Raw genomic sequence first — 21,012 nt, 5'->3', positions numbered from 1 at the left:
TTTTTCCAGCAAGAGAGAAACAAAGATGTGTGATAACATAAAGACAACTCCTTTTGGGGGGAATAATCTCATAGGGAATTCTTACATCACCAGCCGTGGAGACATGTAAAATCCTAAGTGACAAAGATCCTTTGTACAGTGTATGTAATCATACTTTAAAAATGTGGAAATAAAGTGCTGTATGATACACTAGCAGAAATGTTTCTAAATAGAATGGTTTTCAGAATTTTCTTAGAGGAGGAGGTTGGCTATAAGTTGGCTATTAATAACATATTAATTGTAGTGTGATCGTGCCTAGGTACTCCCTTAGCGGATCAGGATCTCATTGTGCTAGGTGCTGGACAAACACGCAGGAAGGAAGAGAGTTGTTGCCCCAGAGATGTTATAATTTACAACATGACAGACAGGATGCAACAGGATGACAGGACAGACAAATGGGGCTGGGACTAGTGACATGGAGATTAATTAAACTTGTACAGTTCTTGGTCCTCTATTTCCCAGAAAGCATAAGGATATAGCGTCGGAGGAACTTAGTAAAGTTAGGGACTTCTGGATAGAAAGTGATACCCTAGTTGGCTGCTAAGTAGGTACAGTTTGATGCCTCGCTGAGCACACAGTACAGCTGGGAGGATGAGATGACAACATAGATAGAGTTGAGCAGAAAAACAGAAATACCAATGGACTGTTTCTTAGGTGGTTACTTACGGCTTTCATTACTGTTTTAGGCTGGCGACAAGATGGAAATGGCAGAAACTAATAGAATTAAAGTGCAGAAACAAATAAGATCAAATGAGAAGCCACCATGCGTGACAGCTGTTGGTGTAGAAACAAATCCTTTGAAAAAATTTACCATCCCTAAAATAAGGAGGACTGCTGATAAAGGTACGGTAAACTGGTAACAAAAATCAAAACTGAGCATTTTTATCAAGTGAAAATTGTGCATAACTGTGTGTAAGTGATGTGTGTTATTCCAAAGATCCATCAGTAAATGGTAACACCTCAAAGCCTTGAAATCAACAGACTTGTTTCATATTTAGCACCCACCAGATGTTGTGAACCGAGCTGATTAAAGCTCAGAAAAACCTGCTTGTTACTTCAATCACCCTGACATCTGCTGGGCAATACAGAGAGTGTTGGGGACAATTTCCTGGTGCAAGTGCTGGAGGAACCAACTATGGGCCGTGCTCCTCTTGACCTGCTGCTCACAAACAGGGAAGAATTGATGGGGGAAGTAGAAGTGGGTGGCAACCTGGGCAGCAGTGACCATGAGATGGTTGAGTTCAGCATCCTGACAAAAGGAAGAAAGGAGAGCAGCAGAATACAGACCCAGGACTTCAGAAAAACAAACTTTGACTCCCTCAGGGAATTGATGGGCAGGATCGCCTGAGAGGCTAATATGAGGGGGAAAGGAGTCCAGGAGAGCTGGCTGTATTTTAAAGAAGCCTTATTGAGGGCACAGGAACAAATCATCCTGATATGCAGAAAGAATAGCAAATATGGCAGGTGACCAGCTTGGCTTAACAGTGAAATCTTCGGTGAGCTTAAACGCAAAAAGGAAGCTTATAAGAAGTGGAAACTTGGACAGATGACTAGGGAGGAATATAAAATTATTGCTCGAACATGCAAGGGTGTAATCAGGAAGGCCAAAACACAATTGGAGTTGCAGCTAGCAAGGGATGTGAAGGGTAACAAGAGTTGCAGCTAGCAAGAGATGTGAAGGGTAACAAGAAGGGTTTCTTCAGGTATGTTAGCAACAAGAAGGTCAGGGAAAGTGTGGGACCCTTACTGAATGGGGGAGGCAACCTAGTGACAGATGATGTGGAAAAAGCTAATGTACTCAATGCTTTTTTTGCCTCTGTCTTCACAGACAAGGTCAGCTCCCAGACTGCTGCACTGGGAAGCACAGCATGGGGAGGAGGTGAGCGGCCCTCAGTGGTGAAAGAACAGGTTAAGGACTATTTAGAGAAGCTGGACATGCACAAGTCCATGGGATCAGATGCAATGCATCCGAGGGTGCTGAGGGAGTTGGCTGATGTGATTGCAGAGCAATAAGCCATTATGTTTGAAAACTTGTGGCAATCGGGGGAGGTCCCCAATGATTGGAAAAAGGCAAATATAGTGCCTGTCTTTAAAAAAGGGAAGAAGAGAATCTGGGGAACTACAGGCCAGTCAGCCTCATCTCAGTCCCCAGAAAAATCATGGAGCAGGTACTCAAGGAATGCATTTTGAAGCACTTGGAGGAGAGGAAGGTGATCAGGAACAGTCAACGTGGATTCACCAAGGGCAAGTCATGTCTGACCAACCTGATTGCCTTCTATGATGAGATATCTGGCTCTGTGGATATGCGGAAAGTGGTGGATGTGTTATATCTTGAGTTTAGCAAGGCTTTTGATACGGTCTCCCACAGTATTCTTGGCTGCCATTTAAAAATGTATGGATTGGATGAATGGACTATAAGGTGGATAAAAAGCTGGCTAGATCGTCGGGCTCAACGCGCAGTGGTCAACGACTTGATGTCTAGTTGGTAGCCAGTATCAAGCGGAGTATCCCAGAGGTCTGTCCTGGGGCAGTTTTGTTCATCATCTTCATTAATGATCTGGATGATGGGGTGGGTTGCACCCTCAGCAAGTTTGCAGGTGACACTAAACTGGGGGGAGAGGTAGATACACTGGAGGGAAGGGATTGGGTCCAGAGTGACCTAGACAAATTGGAGGATTGGGCCAAAAGAAATCTGATGAGGTTCAATAAGGACAAGTGCAGAGTCCTGTACTTAGGACGCAAGAATCCCATGCACTGCTACAGGCTGGGGACCGACTGGCTAAGCGGCAGTTCTGCAGAAAAGGACCTGGGGATTACTGTGGATGAGAAGCTGGATATGAGTCAGCAGTATGTCCTTGTTGCCAAGAAAGCTAACGGCATATTGGGCTTCATTAGCAGGAGCATTGCCAGCAGATCAAGGGAAGATTATTCCCCTCTATTCGGCATTGGTGAGGTCACATCTGGAATATTACATCCAGTTTTGGGCCCCCCACTACAGAAAGGATGTGGTCAAATTGGAGAGAGTCCAGCGGAGGGCAACAAAAATGATTACGGGGCTGGAACACATGACTTATGAGGAGAGGCTGAGGGAGCTGGGATTGTTTAGCCTGCAGAAGAGAAGAGTGAGGGGGGATTTGATAGCAGCCTTCAACTACCTGAAAGGGGGTTCCAAAGAGGATGGAGCTCGGCTGTTCTCAGTTGTGACAAATGACAGAACAAGGAGCAATGATCTCAAGTTGCAGTGGGGGAGGTCTAGCTTGGATATTAGGAAACACTATTTCACTAGGCAGGTAGTGAAGCACTGGAATGGGTTCCCTAGGGAGGTGGTGGAATCTCCATCCTTAGAGGTTTTTAAGGTCAGGCTTGACAAAGCCCTGGCTGGGATGATTTAGTTGGGCTTGGTCCTACTGTGAGCAGGGGGTTGGACTAGATGACCTCCTGAGGTCTCTTCCAATCCTACTCTTCTATGAATTTATGGTTATTGACTATAACGAATATCTTGAATTTAAAATATATTTTTTTAGTTTTGTCCAGTTTTGCTAACGCATCCCGAAAACCCTTCCCAAATGTCATGACAATACATGGAGTTAAAGAGAGAGAGTTTGTCAGTTTCTGAAATAGAGGAGATGTTTTCTGTTGGAGTCAGGTGCCACAAAGTGGTGACTTAGAACCTTTGGCCTGAAATGTTCCCACAGGGTCATGGACCATGGAAGAAGGTGTGACCGCATCCCCCTCAGTTATTTTCTCTGCCTGGCATTGGACCAGGAGTGTAGAACCATTTCTTGTGGGGGCTTTGTGTATTTGGTATTGTGTTGTTTGTTTGTATTGTGTAGAAAGGTTTAATTTTAGCTAGTTATGGCAGTTAACACATTTCAAGATGGCTATGGTGAGTGAACTGTGTGTTGCCTCCTGTCAGGCTCTTCCTGGTCTGCCAGTCATATAGTTCAGTTTGTCACATTGTGCATTATTCAGTTGTCCTCTACCTTTTCCTGAATTTAGCTCAATCTAGTGGAGCTCTAATCCAAGGTGCACTCCTCACTCACTCTATTAAGCAGCATGGGGAGTGGGGAGCAAGCAGATTCGGCTCTGTGGGTGCCGAATGGAGAGTTTGGAGGAGCTGTGGGAGAGGAAGAGAGAGGATTCCTACTCTCTCCCAGTAGTCAGGAAGAAGGGAGAAAGCCGAAGACTCAAGGTGAAAGGAGAAGTGGGAATAACAAGTCCCCAAGGCTCCCTAGTCTGTCGTGTAAAGGAAAACTTTGTGTATGTTCTTTGCTTATATATTTACTCAAGAGTCTCCTCACTTGTACCTTCCAGCTGATTTTCCTATTCTGTAATTCCTCAAACCGGTATTGAACTCTCCTGTACCAGGGTATCAAACGTTTGGCACCCAGACCCTTTCTCTGGCCCACAGCTTCACCCTTCAGAAGGGTCAGACCTGCAGTTGCTCGGTATGGTAGATCCTCGCTTCAACTGAGTGCCCAAATTACCATACCTTTGAAATCACCCTCTTTCTGGGAGATTGGCCAGGGGCTGCTCCCCTTCCTAGCAGCTGTGGACTTGGCCACAGGACCTCCAGGCCTGATTATTGCAACTCACTGCACCTAAGAGTGGAGCTGCCAACCCTGAACATGGTCCTGTTAGTACAGAATGCAGATCCCTGCCTACCTAGGACACCATGGATGTGTCAGCCCACTTCTCTGCTCTCTGTGCTGGCTTCCTGTTGAACATAGAATATGGACCATACATTTAATGTTGATATTCTAAACCTTCCATGGGATTGATCCTAGCTATCTGGGAGATTCTCTTTCCTCTCTATGAGCACCATCTCTTACAACAGAAACCTTCCTTAAGAACAATGAACTGTACCATTACGTGAGACATACAAGACAGAACTTTCTCAGCAGCTAAGCCAAGACCCTTGGGCAAAGTAATTAGCATGACAAATGGTCTCAGAACAGACAGCAAAAGCACACTATTTTAACGTATCCATTGTGCCATGCTGCACACCTTTGGTTAATATTTGCCATAATTAATTTAACAGACTTAGAGCTTGTCTACACATAAACCACTACAGCTGTCGTGCTTCTGTGCAGACACTACCTATGCCAAGGGGAGGGGTAATCCATCTCGCTGAGAGGCAGAAGCTAGGTCGACAGGTGAATTCTGCCGTCAACCTAGTGCTGTCTACACCGGTGGTTAGGTTCGTTTAATTGCATTGGTCAGGGATGTGGATTTTTCACACCTCTGAGCGACATAGTTATACTGACCTAATTTCATAGTGTAGATCAGGCCTTAGTGAATTTGCTGTCAATGACATCTACTTATGTCAGTCTGCAAAGGGTGTTGGAAAATGCGTCATATATTCACTATTTCCTTTGTTGTGTTTCTAGTTTCTTTAACAACCTGCTACACTAATCAGAGGGAGTATAAAAGCATCAATCATACTCTGAGCCAGTCTTGTCTCAACACAGGATGTGACCTGCAGTTGTCGTGGCAGTTTGGTGAGATAAAACTGGTACACAATGAAGATCTGGAAAAAAAATTTGCTTCAAAGAGGTAGGTTATTGCGAAATGAATGGCAGTGAATTCACCATGGTGACTTTTCATGACTTATCCCTTTGCTCTTAATATTCATTCATCATTCTTTTCCATTGTGAGACCAGCTTCCTCCAATGGCAAGTCAGGGATGCTAGCGCTACCGTGGGGCTCACTTTACAAAGTGTCCTTATGGGTCATTTGTTGCTGCGTAATACGACTCCCATTACTTTATTTGTTTTAAATCTCATCCCAGCTTTTCCTGCCTCCTTTCTTTATCTACCTACATGTTCTTTATTTACAAGGTCTTCAGGAGACCATGAGCGAGGTTCTCTGTCCTGCTACATTCCCTATGCAGAGTCTGGCCTTGTCTCCTGATCCTGGTGATTCCTACGGGTGTTGCTGGCAGACCTAGAACTGTAATCTTCCTGGCACCTCCAGGCAAAGGGAGCATGTTGGTATAAAGGAATGGAGAGATTGTGCGACAGTCTGCAGACAGTCCCTTGGGCACCATCCATCAACTGTTGCAAATAAGAGCAGACCCCAGGCTTCATTAACCTGAGCCAGGTCAAGATTCAGGGAGCCGTAACTGGCTGTGAGAGTTTTTCCTCAGCTGCAGCCCATCTCCTTAATCTTTGAAAAGCATAGGCAAGTTATGCTATGTGATGATTAATTAATAATGTCTTTGGTTTTTGTAGTTTCATGCCAAACATTTAAAAGCATTTAAATAGAATTAAATCTAGAAAACATAATCTATGATAGGGCAAAGTACATACGCATAACTGAGCAGAAGTTTCCAGTTTTTTCCTGCTACTTGATCAGGTAAATTGGCCTATCTGCATGTGACGCTTCTGTTCACTGGCTGGAGGTGAGGATGAGACCAGCTCTGAGGGAGGTCAGGTCTCATAGGGAGTCACTGGGGATGGAAAACTGCTTTTCAACACAGCCTAATTGTCAACAAAATACATCTGTGATTATCTTGGATTTTACTGTTTATTAACACAAGTTGGAAGGGGGTGAGACATTTCTTTGGTTTATGATGCTCATACATTTCAGCACTGCTATCTCACACACGTACGTGCTAAACACTTCTAGATCCGCTATCGTGGGTGGGTGTTTACAAGTAAGAAGCATTAGGAAGGCACCATTCTGATGATGAAAAGTTTATTATATTAACAAACAAAAAGCTTTGTGAAGCTGTTTATTACACACACAACGTAACTGATGCAAACCCATAAAAGCAAGGAAATGAAAAGTTAGACCACCTACCAGTGTGTGCCTTCTCCTCCTCCACCCCCAAGCGCGTGCCTTACCATTACTGCAAATGCCCAGTGCCACACACCATGGACTGCAACTGGGACTCTGACACTCTGCTGCCCTTCTGCATGTGCCCCTTTATCAGGCTCCTTCCCCCGTGCTCACAGTTGTGCTTGTTTGGGGTACTAGTTGGTGGTTCTTCGCAGGTCTCTCTGCCTGGCTCCCTGGACCTTTGAAAACCTGCATGTGTTGGGGAGTGTGTGAGGCTCTCACATGAGAGGGACGTCATTGTCCTACTCTAAGGGCTTGCACCCTACATCTGCCTGAGCACCACCTGGGCCAGTGCTGCAGGGGGCAGAACTTGCCTTCCTGCCTCAGCTACCTCTTGCCTTCGTCTAGCTTATCGTCATCATAGCTTTCCTGTACAGGAACTCCTCACTTAAAGTCGTCCCGGTTACTGTTATTTTGTTGTTACGTCGCTGATCAATTAGAGAACAGGCTCGTTTAAAGTTGCGCCATGCTCCCTTCTAACGTCGTTTGGCAGCCGCCTGCTTTGTCCACTGCTTGCAGGAAGAGCAGCCCGATGGAGCCAGCTGGTGGGGGCTTGGAACCAGGGTGGATTGGCAGCCCGCCTGTCAGCTCCCCACTCCCCTAAGTTCCCTGTGGGGCAGCCGCCCAACAGGCTATCAATTGCGGGCAGTTCAGCTGTCCCTCCCCCCGCTGCCCTGTGCTGCTCCTGCCCTCTGCCTTGGAGCTGCTCCCGGGAGCCTCCTGCTTGCTGTGCAAGGGGCGGGAAAAGACGGGTGCTAATGTCAGGGTGTCCCCCTCTTCCCCGCTCCTGCCCCCTGCTACTTTACCCCATTTCCATAGAGCTGGGGTGAGGGCACGACAGAGCTCAGGACGGAGCGAGCTTGCTGGCAGCAGCTGCTGTCTCAACTTGCTGATCTACGTAAAAAGGCAGTGTACTTAGAGTGGGGTCAGCGTACTTAAAGGGACAATGCGCGTCTCTCTCTCTCACACACGGGGTGCGTGTGTCTGTCTCTCTCTGCCATGCTGTCTCCCCTCCCTCCGTTCCTGCTGCCTTGTAGAGTGTGAGGCTCCATTAACAATGTGTTAACCCTTGAGGGCTCAGTCGCGTGCTAGTTCATCGTTTAGCAGTAAGGCATTCCCTGGGAAATATCCCACCCTCTGACCTCACCACCTCAGCCAACCTTCACAATCATCATTGCTGTGTGCAGTATTAAATTGTTTGTTTAAAACTTATACTGTGTATGTGTATAAAATATAGTCTTTTGTCTGGCAAAAACAGTTTCCCTAAGCCCCCCTATTTACATTAATTCTTATGGGGAAATTGGATTCGCTTAACATCGTTCCGCTTAAAGTCGCATTTTTCAGGAACAGAACTACACCGTTAAACAAGGAGTTACTGCAGTTAGTTTGTGTGGCATAGCATAGAATGTATTGTGCCTAGCTTGCTCTTCTACCAGGAGCCATTGGCCCCCCACCTGGACCATGTCTGGTCCCAAGCCCGTAAAGGCTTTGGAGATGTGCCTCCTGCCCACTGCTTATATATACCAGACATCAGCACCCAATTCCAGTGCCTTGTATGTCTGGGCGAGACCTGCTTCACTGCACGCTTTCAGCTGCTTGACTCTGTGCCTGTACCGACTTCTTCGATCTGCTTCTGGGTACCTTTGATTCCTTCAACAACGAACCCGGCAGCTCCGTCGATTCGATTCTTCCCCACAGTAAGTGATGCAGATCCAGAGGCAGTCTCATGGTTCAATTAAGGACAAACCCATTTTGTCTCACCCTACAGTCTTCAGGTTCCTTAAGGGTTTGGTAAATGTGTTTGTCTCTTACCCCTACCCCCATTAAGGAGCCCATGTTTTAATGGACTTTAATCTTGCACTGACAAAAGTGATGGGCACTCGTTATAAGCCTGTTGCGGAAGCCTTTCTTGAGTGGTTATTGATCAAAAATATCCTTCCTGGCAACCGTTACATCTGCTAGGAGGGAGAGTGAGCTCAGAGCTTGGATGCGCCTTACACTGCACCTTACAGTGGCTCCACAAGGACAAAGTCACCATGAGGCCACATCCAGGCTTCATGCCTAAGGTGCTTTCAGATTTCTACCTATGCATTTCTCTGCCCATGTTGTTTTCCAGATCCCATTCCCTCCCCGGGGCAACTTGCTTCTGTACCCTAGATGTAAAAAAGGTGCACTGCTTTTATCTGGAAAAGACCAGGCCCTTTAGCAATTCTGGTCGGTGGTTCTTCAAACATGGGCCATTGTGGATGCCATGAGCTGCACGTTCACCTCCTGCGCGAGGCTGGAGTTTTTCAGACTGGATGTCTCCGTCGAGGCTGCACGCGTGCCTTATGCAACTTCATGCTCCTGCACAAGGACATAAAGGGCAGCACTGCTCCCTCTAAGCTGTGCGCGTGTGCGCACGCACACTGTGAAACACCGCACACACAGCAATTTGCACAGAAGCACAGCAATTTGCACAGAAGAAATTTTTTGCGCACGTGGCCTGTCAAAAATTAGAGGGAACATTGAAGGGCAGAACACCTGTTACCCTCTCTCGGTTCCCTTTTTCTGCCTCTGGCAGTGAATGGAACCTGCTGCATGTCCCACCTGCTGGTTCTTAGCATTGGCTAAATGTCCTACAAACTAGGGCTGTTGATTAATCACACTGGTAAACAACAGAATACCAGCTGAAATGTATTACATATTTTGGATGTTTTTCCACATTTTCAAATATGTTGATTTCTATTACATCACAGAATACAAAGTGCACAGTGCTCACTTTATATTATTATTTTTGATTACAAATATTTGCACTGTAAAAATGATAAACAAAAGAAATAGTATTTTTCAATTCACCTCATACAAATACTGTAGTGCAATCTCTTTATCGTGAAAGTGTAACTTACAAATGTAGATTTCTTTTTGTTACATAACTACACTCAAAACCAAAACAATGTAAAACTTTAGAGCCTATAAGTCCACTCAGACCTATTTCTTGTTCAGCCAATTGCTAAGACAAACAAGTTTGTTTACACTGATGGGAGATACTGCTGCCTGCTTCTTATTTACAATGTCACCTGAAAGAGAGAACAGGCGTTTGCATGGCACGTTTGTAGCCGGCATTGCAAGGTATTTACATGCCAGATATGCTAAACATTCGTATGCGCCTTCATGCTTCGGCTACTATTCCAGAGGACATGCGTCCATGCTGATGACGCTCATTTAAAAAAAATGCGTTAATTAAATTTGTGACTGAACTCCTTGGGGGAGAACTCTATGTCCCCTGCTCTTGGCTGTGAGCTGAACTGTTCAGAGCCAAGCCTCCCACAAGGGGAAGCAAAGCAGTGCCAGTAGGACCCTGGGATAGTTATAATATTTACTTGTATTGTCTATGCACGTCTTTGCAGCCTGCTGGCTGTGTTAGCTGTCAGAGTGTGTAACCTCTTTTTATTTCATTGCTAGGGCCAAGATGCGTGAAGAAGGGAGGCAAGGCAGAGAACTTGAGGAACATTTTTGCTTTTTAGTGCTGCCTTGGGATGAGGCCTCAAAAATTTACCAGAGTGGAATACATACCAGCGAGTCTGCGATGAAGGAATTAGGAAATCCCCTCCTTGGAGTTTATTTATTCAGACATGTTGATGTTGCTTTGAATTATGCAAATAGATTGATCAGTGCAGAAAACATCCTGGTTTTCAAGGTAGGTGCCATGTAATGAGTTAGGGGGAACATTTTCAAAAGTGCACAAGTGCTCTAGGCGTCTGTAACAGGGCAGGCTCCTCTCCCACCTTGGGGTCCTCACACACAGCCTTGGACGCCTCTTGATTGTCAACACCTGAGTGAGTGTTTATTTGTTACCACTGTCACAGTACCCGTGAAGCACTTCTAACTACCATGTCCCACTATTGTCACGATCCCCGTGAAGCACTTCTAACGACCGTGTCCCGCTACTGTCATGATCCCCATGAAGAACTGCCACGTTCCGCATCCTTTTGCCACCATCAGAGTCCCAAGGCAACCGTTCTATCTATGGTGTCCTTCTGCCTGCAGCATCCTTCCTACAGACCCCGTGTAGCACTGTCACCTGCAGCATCCTTCTGCCCTCAGCTGCCATCATGATCCCCGTGCAGCATTCTTCTGCCACCGTCGTAGTCTCCATGCTACACTGTTACCTGCCGTGTCCTCCTGACACCAATCCAGTCGCTGTGCAGCACTTCCACCTGCAGCGTCCGTTTGCCACCGTCACCGTTGCCGTGCAGCATGTCTGCCTGCAGTGTCCTTCCGCCCTCAGTCGGCGTCACAGTCCCATGCAGCGTGTCTGCCTGTGGCATCCTTCTGCCTTCGGCTCTTTCTGCTTGAAGAGGAAGCAGTCTCACCAGCCAGAGACCTGGCTTCCCCGGGGATTTGCTAGTCTTCTCTCCTCCCCTTGTGCTTCCTTCTTATGCTTTTTAACTACCTTCTCATCTGATTAGATAATTTTCTCCTTAGCTCATCAGCCCACAGTCTGATTATAGTCTTCTGCTCCTCAGTTAGGGCTTCTCTGGGGGGAACTAGTTGGTGTCTAGTGACCAGAGTGCTGGGTCAGCTGCTGGCTCTCAGCATTCAGTCACAGAGCCTAAATCCTATTTTCAAAAGTTACTGAGGAGCCTCATTGACTTTTAGTGGGAGTTAGGCTCCTAAGTGCCTAAGATGCTTCTGAAAATGAGACTTGGGTTCCTAGGTCACATAAGCACTTTTGAAGATTTTACCCCGGTGAATACTATTTCAAGCTAATAGCTTTGTGGTGCTCATGAGTCATTTGCCTCTTATTTCAGCTATGTTATTTGGAAACTGATGCACTGTTAGTGATATATCCCTTGTATTTTGTACATTCCACAAAGTGTGTAAACAGAAGAAATTATGGCAATAATTTAAAATAAGAATAGGTATGCAGGTAGTACCATTTCTAGGTATCTGACAATAGAAGCCTTAAAAACTGTTTTATTTTTTTAATACTTATATTTCCTTAGATAGTTGTTATTTCTTGGAAGCCATTCCCTTTTGTTGCGTTCCTAATTTTCCTGCTTTCCTCTGGAAGTGGGTAGTGTATGTTTACTTAAATGATAATAGATTGATTTTGGCACATCCTTGTTGAAATCTTTTGCTTTATTTGAGCAGGTTCTCTTTGGAAAGGTAAAAAAAATTCAGCCTCCAATGGGTAAAAAGAAAGTTGCTCTGGATCCTACACCAAACTTTGATTGCCATATGTCTAGAATTGCTCCTACACTTAAAGATCCAGTTGATCTGCAGGCCATTGGCTCATCGGTATGTTGACCTTTTATTTCACTTGGTTTGTTTATACATGATCTAAATAGAATTGTATATATCATCTTTCCTTGTTCCCACCCTGGAAGCACAATATGAGAATAAAATGCTAGGGCCAGATTAACTGATACTCTGTCTGCTTTGTGCCACTCAAAGTAACCATAAAGTCAACTTGACTGGATGGGTAAGATGGGTTTACAGCCTGCTTTATGTCACCGGAGTAGTGTAACGTAGCTGGACCATACCAATAAACGTGGCCTCCAAATTCTTAGGAATGGTCTGAAGCATTAGATTACATAAATAATAAATCACTGTATAAAAAAGTGTGGTGATCTGTGTCATGGCTCCATAGGATCGGTGTTATGCCCCCAGCTTGGGACAGTCTCTAGGAAGAACCCCTTCAATGTGCTAGCCCCCCTTTTGTCACAATCTGAAATGTCAGGAATTTGGTCCCTTGTTACAAAGCTGGCAGGCAAGGGGCTGAAGATCTGGCTCTACATCTGTCTGTCTGTATGGGTAAGATAGTGCTAGTCGAAGTTGAGGGCCTGGGGATTTTCCAGATGAAATAGAAATTGATGATGGAGTCTGGTATTCTCTTTGCAGCAATCTTGTTTATTTATAAGGAATGTTCAAAGTTCTGCTTCTCCTAATGGAGGAGGAATCAAGAACAAAAGGAGCAGTTTCTTAGCTTGTAGCTCCAAGCCTGTTTAGCCAACAGACAGATACTCACAAGCTATTGCCTGACTTCCTTGCTTTTGCCTCTGCCTCCCTCTTTTCTATGTGATCTCTCTCATCACACACACACTCTCTCTTTCTCTCCCCCCCCCCCAGTCTCAGCAACCTGCCCCCCCAACCCCCCACACACACTCAGTCCAATCTTCCTGGGTGGGTTCACAAGCTCCATTTGTCTTAGGTGGGGGCTTTCTGATTTACTCATCCTGACAGTTATGTTAGTTGAACGGCTCAGGAGGTGAGTGCCCCCTCGCACCCCCCATCACACTGTTCTTGTGTTTTGCTTACAAAATGCTATGCTTTTCCGTTGGATAGTGTGAGCCTCTTTGTGTTTGAGGAGTAAATATACTTTACAAGGTGAATCATGTAGTATGTATTCTGTGAGTTGTTTCATAAAACCTTTGTGATTGGTTTGGTGTTTTTCACTGGTGCTTTTCGGTTCTTTTGGAAAGTTAGGAAAAAAATTTCTACAGCTTGAATATTGATGTGGACTTTGCAAAGCTGAAGAAACCTTGTTTTTTGCCTGTTGATGTCTGTAAGCTCAAGTTCCCAACATGGAAAGCTTGACTGCTGATGGCAGTGACTTCAGCTCAAAGAGTAAGCAGGCTTCAGGCTTTAGTTCAGTGGTTTTCAACCTTTTTTTATTTGCCTACCCCTAAACAATTTCAAAGGGAGGTACGGAACCCTTTGGAAATCTTAGATATAGTCTGCGGACTCCAGGTTGAAAACCACTCTTCTATGGTAACAACAATCTTTCACAGACCCTTTAAATATAGTCTGTGGACCCTCGGGGGTCTGTGGACCACAGGTTGAAAACTACTGCTTTAGACAGTGACTGCATGATTCTTAGTTAAATACTTACAAAAAACTGTTTAAAACATTATTTGGGTTGCAAAGTCAAGTACTCAAAAGTTAGAAAATGCCAGTTTTATGCTCGTCCATCTGTGACACGAAGCGCCTCTCTTTGCACACCCTACACACTATTATAATAATCTTTGTACAAAGTATGCACTGTGCTGTATCATTTGAAAACTAACAATTCACTGATCATTAATATTCTTGTGTGATGTATGTACACGGCATATTACGAGTTCAGGATAGATGCTAGAATTATGACTGAAGTGTTTAAACCAGGCATGCTGGGGGAGTTGGTAAACAGGTCTGTACTAGGCAAAGGAATCTGTATTTGATTCTCTGATCAGCCTGATTGTCAGGCAAAGATAATGAAGGTCTGTATGTACATGTAAGCAGTAAAGAGGACCATCAAGGCAACAGGGGGAAACTAAGGCATAGCTGGATAGTGCTGTCATCCAGAAACTGCTGGATGCAATGAAGACTGTGGCACAGCTGGAAAAGCTGTGGGCCAGAACTCCACTGAGAGCAGGGCAGACTAAATGGTAAGAGAGCTGAGTAAACACCTTGAGAGTGACAGAACTCTTTAGGGCTTGGGTGACCCAGATGATGTGAAGCAACCGCTGGCAGAAGTATGGATGTTAAAGGTGATGGAACGATGCCCCTTAATCTGGGTTTAGGATGGTCACTTCAGACATAATTAAACATATTGAGGAGTTGGAGAACAGTGGGTTCTAACTTGCTGCTCCAGGTCAGCCAGTGGTTAACTCTCCTACTGCTTTGTAAGAGGGGAGGTGTGACACTAAATACCCCTGTACCCCACCCTACACACTATTGTAATAATCTTTTTGTACAAAATATACCTTGTGAACTATCGTCTGAAAATCTGTAATTCACTGAGCATTAAAATTCTTGTGTGAGGTATGTACACGGTGGATATTAAGCATTATAGATATATGCTACACTTATGACCAAAGTGTGTTTAAATCAGGTGTGTCAGTGGTGTTGGTAAACAGGTCTGCACTAGACAGCTCAGAGTACTTTGAAAGACAATGAGAATGGAAACGCATATCACGTAAACAGACCCATCTAGCTAATAAGAGAGTGGAGAAAAACCTCTTGCTAACAAGTGGCATGGCATCTACATCTACCAGGAGAGAGAAGCTTGGTCTGGTTTTTACTTTTCAAATAATATATTGCAAAGGTTTACTATGGTATCCAAACAATCGGGCTGAACCTCAAGTGATAAGCAATTGAATCAAGTGATTGTATACAATATTACTATATTAGAAAAGTGTATAGAGTGAGTGGTTTTTCTGAAAGCAAATGACACCCTGTTGATTAATATCATTGTGAAATGCATGGGGAACACTATATGAGGAAATGTGTATACTTAATGATATTATGTTTTAAACTCTGTGGCCAAAGAGGGAGGAACAGGTTCCCTCCTAGACAGGAGGGAAGGTAGCTATTTTCCTGTCTCCTAGGTAAATTAAGCATGGTAGAATCAAAACAATAGAAGTCTCATTTACATACAGGGGGAAGGGAAATCCACAGGAAGAAAAGAACAATATGAGGTCATCCTGCCTCTTGAAACAAAATCACTGAACTTTGGAAGATATAAGCAAAGACAGGAGCCATCTTGGGCATCCATCTTTAGACAGACACAAGGGAACAGAGCTCTTGCAAGCTGAGAAAGATTGGTCCTTCAGCCAAGGGGAGGTTGGCACCATTTTTGATGGCAATTGGCTATTCTGGAATGGGTCTGTCTCAGTTTTTCCTACTGAAGCTGTTTGACTTTGTATAAAATACTTGAATATTCATTGGGCCAGAGAGAGAGCCAGTCTCTGGAAACTTAATATAGGTGAGAAACCATCTTGAACAAAGCCTGTACCTTGTTAGATTAAGCATTAGACTTTTAGTTGTGTGTTTTCAGTTTAATTGGCTTGTATCTATTTCTATCTTTTTCTCTTTTACTTGAACTCACTTAAAATCCTATCTTCTTTTGTAAATATATTTGTTTTACTATTAATCTAAACCAGTGATTTTCAACCTTTTTTCATTTGTGGACCCCTACAAAATTTCAAATGGCAGTGTGGACCCCTTTGGAAATCTTAGTCTGCAGACCACCAGGGGTCTGTGGACCACAGGTTGAAAACCACTGATCTAAACCACCAGTGCTGTGTTTGAATTGAAATGAATGTTAACTCCAGTTAATATGGCAAGATGGTGGGTTTTGTCTTTAGAGGAACAAACAAACCTTATCGTATCTCTGAACTCTCCAAGGGAGAGCTGGACATTACAAAGCACATGGTTTTGGGAAAACTTGGAACTGGGAATGTGTTCAGGTCACCCTGCAAGTAGTAACCAAGGCTGGTGGAAGCCAGACTGGGGCTGTAGACAGGCTGCTGAACCAGATCTGTCTAAGCACACAGACACTCAGGGTGTGACCTACGTGCTGGCAGGCTGGTTGTGAGCCTTCCAGCTTGGGCACTACAGCAGCAAAGCATTGTGAGGCTCTCAGGCTTACAGGATAGGTGGTGACACAACCCCGCACTGGTCTGGATTGCCCCTCCCCCTCTAACTCTGTGACACACTGCAACCTAAACTCTGTCCCCTTGTGGATCCATCCTGTGCACTGAACGAGGAATAATATGTGAATGTGTAATTAAAGATGATAATACTTATGCTCAAAGGGGCAGAATTATGGTTGCAGAGCTAACTTTCAGCTGCCCAGCTTTGCAACCTGTTTTCCAATTCTTTTTTTTTAAAGAAGGAAAAAGGTAAAAACAAATTATATTACATGCAACTGTAAAAAGAACTTCCTGAGCAAAGTTTGAATCTTCAGCACAGACTTCTGCACCTTGATTGACATGACTTGACTACAATAGCTGGCAGCAGGAGAATGCTGCTACCCTGGAGGGTGTGATGGCTACTGGGGCCACGTGCTGGGTCTGGGGCAGGGAAGATGTCGCAAAGAGCCTGGCCTGGCTCTTTTTCCCTTCTCTGCTCTTTGCTCCAGCATCTCCCATAGTTCCTAGTGCAGTGGGTGGTGATGGGAGGTGATGCTGCTGCTCTGGCATTAGCATAGGCCCAGCTGTAGAATGGTTGGGTGCAGGCTGCCAACAATTTTCTGAGGAACACAAACAATAGAAGGGAAATGGTGATATTTTTTTTAAACTGTTTATAATTTAACTAAACCTGAACATGGCAAAGCGAAAGATACGTCTCTAGCTCCAGGGCATTCCCTGTGAAATTTCGCCACAAGTTAGATGTTAAGGGTCCCTTGGTTTTCATTGGGAGTGGATGAAAAGCCTTAGAATATCCACTCAACAATTTTCATTTGAAACCAATATAACAGGTCAAATTAAACAACCCCCTACAAAAGAACGATAGACCCTATTAATTCTGCTATTGAAGCCTGATCTGCCAGCACCTGAAGGGTGGAAAATTCTTCCAGTGGGGGTTACAGTGGTTCCTCTTGCCCCCTCCTCTACTAGTGGCCTGAAGCTGGATGACACAGCGCCGAAAGTGGGTGTAGCCAGTTTGAGAATGGGGGAGGCCAGTTTATCCAGGAGGGTTCAAGCACCTTCTGTAGAGCCCCATCTGAAACCTCAGGCTGTTCTCCCCCAACAAAACCCCTTGGTCCGGTGGTGGTCAATTCCCACGGAGCTGCAGCTGCCCTTGCCTGACTGGTTCCAGGTGGTAAATCTCCAGTCTGTGTGATACAGGTGACTGTGACTGGATCTCTCTCACTGTTATATTTTAGGTGTCCTGAACCCGTTAGAGAGTGTTCAGGCCACATTGGTCCCAGGCCTGGTGTGTAGGGACAAGGCAGTTCTCTTCATACTCTTTGCAAAGCAGCATTGCTTAGCTCAGTAGCAATGGCATAAATATGAGTTTGGCGTCTCCATGTTTCTGCACCTGTTTCTAGGCTGTGAGTGACACAGCTGTCCTATGCACTAGATTTTTACCCTGGGTTGCTAGTTTTGTGTCTTGTCTGAATAATAGTTTACCCCTGTCTGTGTAAAAACCAACAAAAACTAAAAAGATGTTCTTATCATCATTGCATTCTGTGCCTGTTAGGCTGGATTGTTGTTGCTATTTATTGCAGATATGTACAAGAAGTTTTCTTCTTTTCCTTGGGAAGTTTTAGAGAGACTTCCCTGGAGTTTTACTGCAACCAAACTGGTGTCTCATACAACTCTGGAGAGTACAAGGACATATAATTCCTTGTTTATAGGAGCAATGGATGATGGTGGATTCCTGATTGCCTGTCCACCTTCCCTGCAGTTAGGGGGGATTTTTTTTTCTGAGTTTTCTGTTCTTTTCTTTTGCTGGGAATAAAGCAACTGAATGTTGAGACAAAGGATGATCACAGTCTCAGAAGCGGGCAGTTGTATGCTGCCCCAGCCCTAATGGGGGTGACATGTTAATGGCTTAGAACTGGAGTAATAGGAGTTTCTTCGCTGTCTCATGTTGGGACAATCAACCCGACTGTGAGGCTCTGTTATTACTGTCTTCAGAGGGTGGGAAAGACACTGCAGAGACTGCCCATCACGCTGACCAAGATCGTCTCATTGTGTCCTTGTATTCCACCATCAGTCTGCATCCGTCTGGTATGTCTTGTCTTATATTTAGATTGTCAGGTCCTTGGGGCAGGGACTGTCCTTTTTGTTCTGTGTTATACAGCACCTGGCAGAGTGGGGTCCTGGTCTGTGACTGGGGCTCCTAGGTGCTACGGTAATACACAAAATGGTGGTGATGATGACAGGTTGTTTGCTTATCTAGTTGATGTTGCCTCTGTTATGCTCTTCTGTAAGAAGATTTTGGCTACTTAGTATAGCTGTTTTTATAGCAATCCTCAGGAGCATTCTAGCCTCCAAAGCCTAGTGCTCTGTATGTTAACTAGAACCAAAATAGCTGAATTGATTTTAATTTACAGTTTTTGTTATTTCAGTGCAAATCTCTATGTGGACCCTCTTAATCTAGAATAAGAGCACCCACACAAAGATTTGCACCAAAATAATGAAAGGTGTGAACTAAAACAGATTTAGTTTTTCAGTTCCAATTTGTGGATAGAATCGTGGGGCTATCTGATCTCATTTACACAATAAATTCAGAGTAACTCCACTGTTTACTAATCTGTGTAAATGAGATCACAAACTGGCCCCCAAAATCCATGGTAAGAAAGAACAGGTGGCTAGGTCAGTTGCTAACCAAACTTCAGCATTGGATGTGCAGGAGTTAGCTCAAACTTTAAATCAAGGGATGGGGTGAACCAGTCACAATTGCTGAGCAAAAAACCAAGCGTGGTGATCTCTGGTAGCAACTATCTACAGAAAACATTTTTTCCCTCCATCTCTTGTAAAAATGTTCAAGTTTAGTCACAATACAGACCTCATTACTTTCCAATTATGGACAATTAATGATATTAATCATTAAATTATCATGGTGGTCTTAAAAAAATGAAATTGAATAATAATAAAAAGACACACCTCCCCCTGTGTTTATATTCCATTGCCATCCATGTTTATCTATGCCTCCTGGCAACATAGGGGCTACTATCTTCTCTGAGGGCAGCATAGCTTCACTCTAGATTCAGTGGGCAGTCTAATCTTTCTCTTGCACAAGTAGGGAAATGATGGCCTGTGACTTCAGCCCCATTGCGTATAGTGGGAGATGGTAGCTGCTTTGGAAAGAGTGCTCCCGATGAGTGCCTGTGAAGATTTCAGTTGCCAGCATGTTTTGAGACACAGACTTTCAGTTAGGAAGAATAAAGGCAAAAAGGACCCTACTTCTAAATATTTCTTTTCAAAAATTACCTGTTGTCCCAGATCTCGTTGGGGTTTGCCTCTGCTAGTTGTTCTATAGATACAGTGTTGCTTAATATTTATTATACAGTAGTGCCTAGTGGAAGGCACAGTCCCTGCCAAGAGGCACGTACAAGCTACATAGACAAAACGAGGGATGGGAGAGGACATGGAGGTACAGAGAGGGGAAGTGACTTGCCCAGGCTCACCCAGCAACTCAGTGGCAGAGCAAATAGAACACAGGTCTCCTGACTCCCAGTCCAGTGCCCTATCCTGTGGCCCATGTTGTCTCTCCCAAGCAGCTTTTGCCCCCTGCACTCCATTTAAACAGCTCTCAACAAAGTCTCCAACCACGTCTTCCCAGTGAAAGCTCACGCTCTTTTTCAACCTCTTGGCTACCTTCAACTATGCAGCCTTAGAAATGCTGATGATAGGTTCTGTAACTTTTTAAAACTTCTTATGTTGGTGGTATGTGTATATCAAGTATTGTGGGTGGCTCAGGTAGCGACACCTATTGTTATGGACTTTTTAAGAAAATGTTTTCATGAGGACCTGTCTTACAAGAGGCGATTGGAAGAGCTTGGCTTCTTTAGCCAGGCTGAGAGGGGGCCTGTAAATACGTAGTGGTGGAGGGAGGGTGAAAAGCTATTTAAGGTGAAAGCTATTTAAGCTATCTGAGGTGGCACCAAGCATTCTCTTGCTCAGGTGCTTGGCTGGCTGGTTCTTGGTCACATGCTTAGGGTCTAACTGATCACCCTGTATGCGGTCGAGATGGAATATTCCCCAAGGTCAGATTGGCAGTGACCTTGGGGGTTTTTATGGTCCTCTGCAGTGTGTGAGTGCAGGTCACTTGCCAGGATTATCTGGGTGTTTCTCACTTACTCTTTTTCCTCCCACTGCAGGGGCCTCAATTTCTGGTACACCTCAGCCCCTTAAAATCTCTGCCTATGGCACATAATAGTCTAGTCTTTTGTGGGCTGTAATACTTTGGTCTAATTTTGGTAGCTGGGTTTAGTGTATGGGTGCTGGATGGTGTTGGTGGCCTGTGATATACAGGAGGTCCGACTAGAGGATCTGGTGGTTCTTTCTCGCCTTAAACTCACTTACTCTAAATTTAACCTCCCTTCAGATCCCTGTAGCATATAAATTACTGAATTCTCAGACTTGAAAACTTTCTCCTCTCCAGATTCTAGCAAAATGCATAGCATAGCCTACTTCTGAAGTTTATTAATATTATTTACAAAAATGTCCTTCCACAACGCAGTGACCATTGAATGTATTTCTGTTGTGTCCACTCAGCACACCATCACAATAACTCAACCACACCAATATGCTAATAGTATCTCTAACACACTTTCCACAAGAACTGACAATTGCTGCAGCATACAACCTAAACTCCAACCTCTTAATTTGTTTAGTTACATAATGCATTGTGAATATATGTATGATG

At 44.5% G+C, this 21,012-nt stretch overlaps 1 protein-coding gene across 1 annotated transcript in view; it reads left to right on the top strand.

Annotated features, from left to right (window-relative positions):
* Positions 1-21,012, top strand: part of TEX15 (testis expressed 15, meiosis and synapsis associated) — a gene marked incomplete at its 3' end in the record, with an annotated part of 132,863 nt that overhangs the window by 72,675 nt on the left and 39,176 nt on the right. The window contains exons 2-5 of the mRNA XM_084625913.1: positions 726-882; positions 5,430-5,595; positions 10,327-10,561; positions 12,019-12,165. Coding sequence (XP_084482039.1) covers positions 738-882; positions 5,430-5,595; positions 10,327-10,561; positions 12,019-12,165 — 693 coding nt within the window. The 5' untranslated portion in view covers positions 726-737. The remainder of the gene's footprint in view (positions 1-725; positions 883-5,429; positions 5,596-10,326; positions 10,562-12,018; positions 12,166-21,012) is intronic.

Source organism: Lepidochelys olivacea, assembly GCF_965140295.1.
Source record: "Lepidochelys olivacea isolate rLepOli2 genome assembly, chromosome: 4".
Taxonomy (NCBI): Eukaryota; Metazoa; Chordata; order Testudines; family Cheloniidae; genus Lepidochelys; species Lepidochelys olivacea.
Note: the sequence above shows the minus strand (reverse complement) of the source record. Positions and strands in the feature narration are given on the sequence as shown.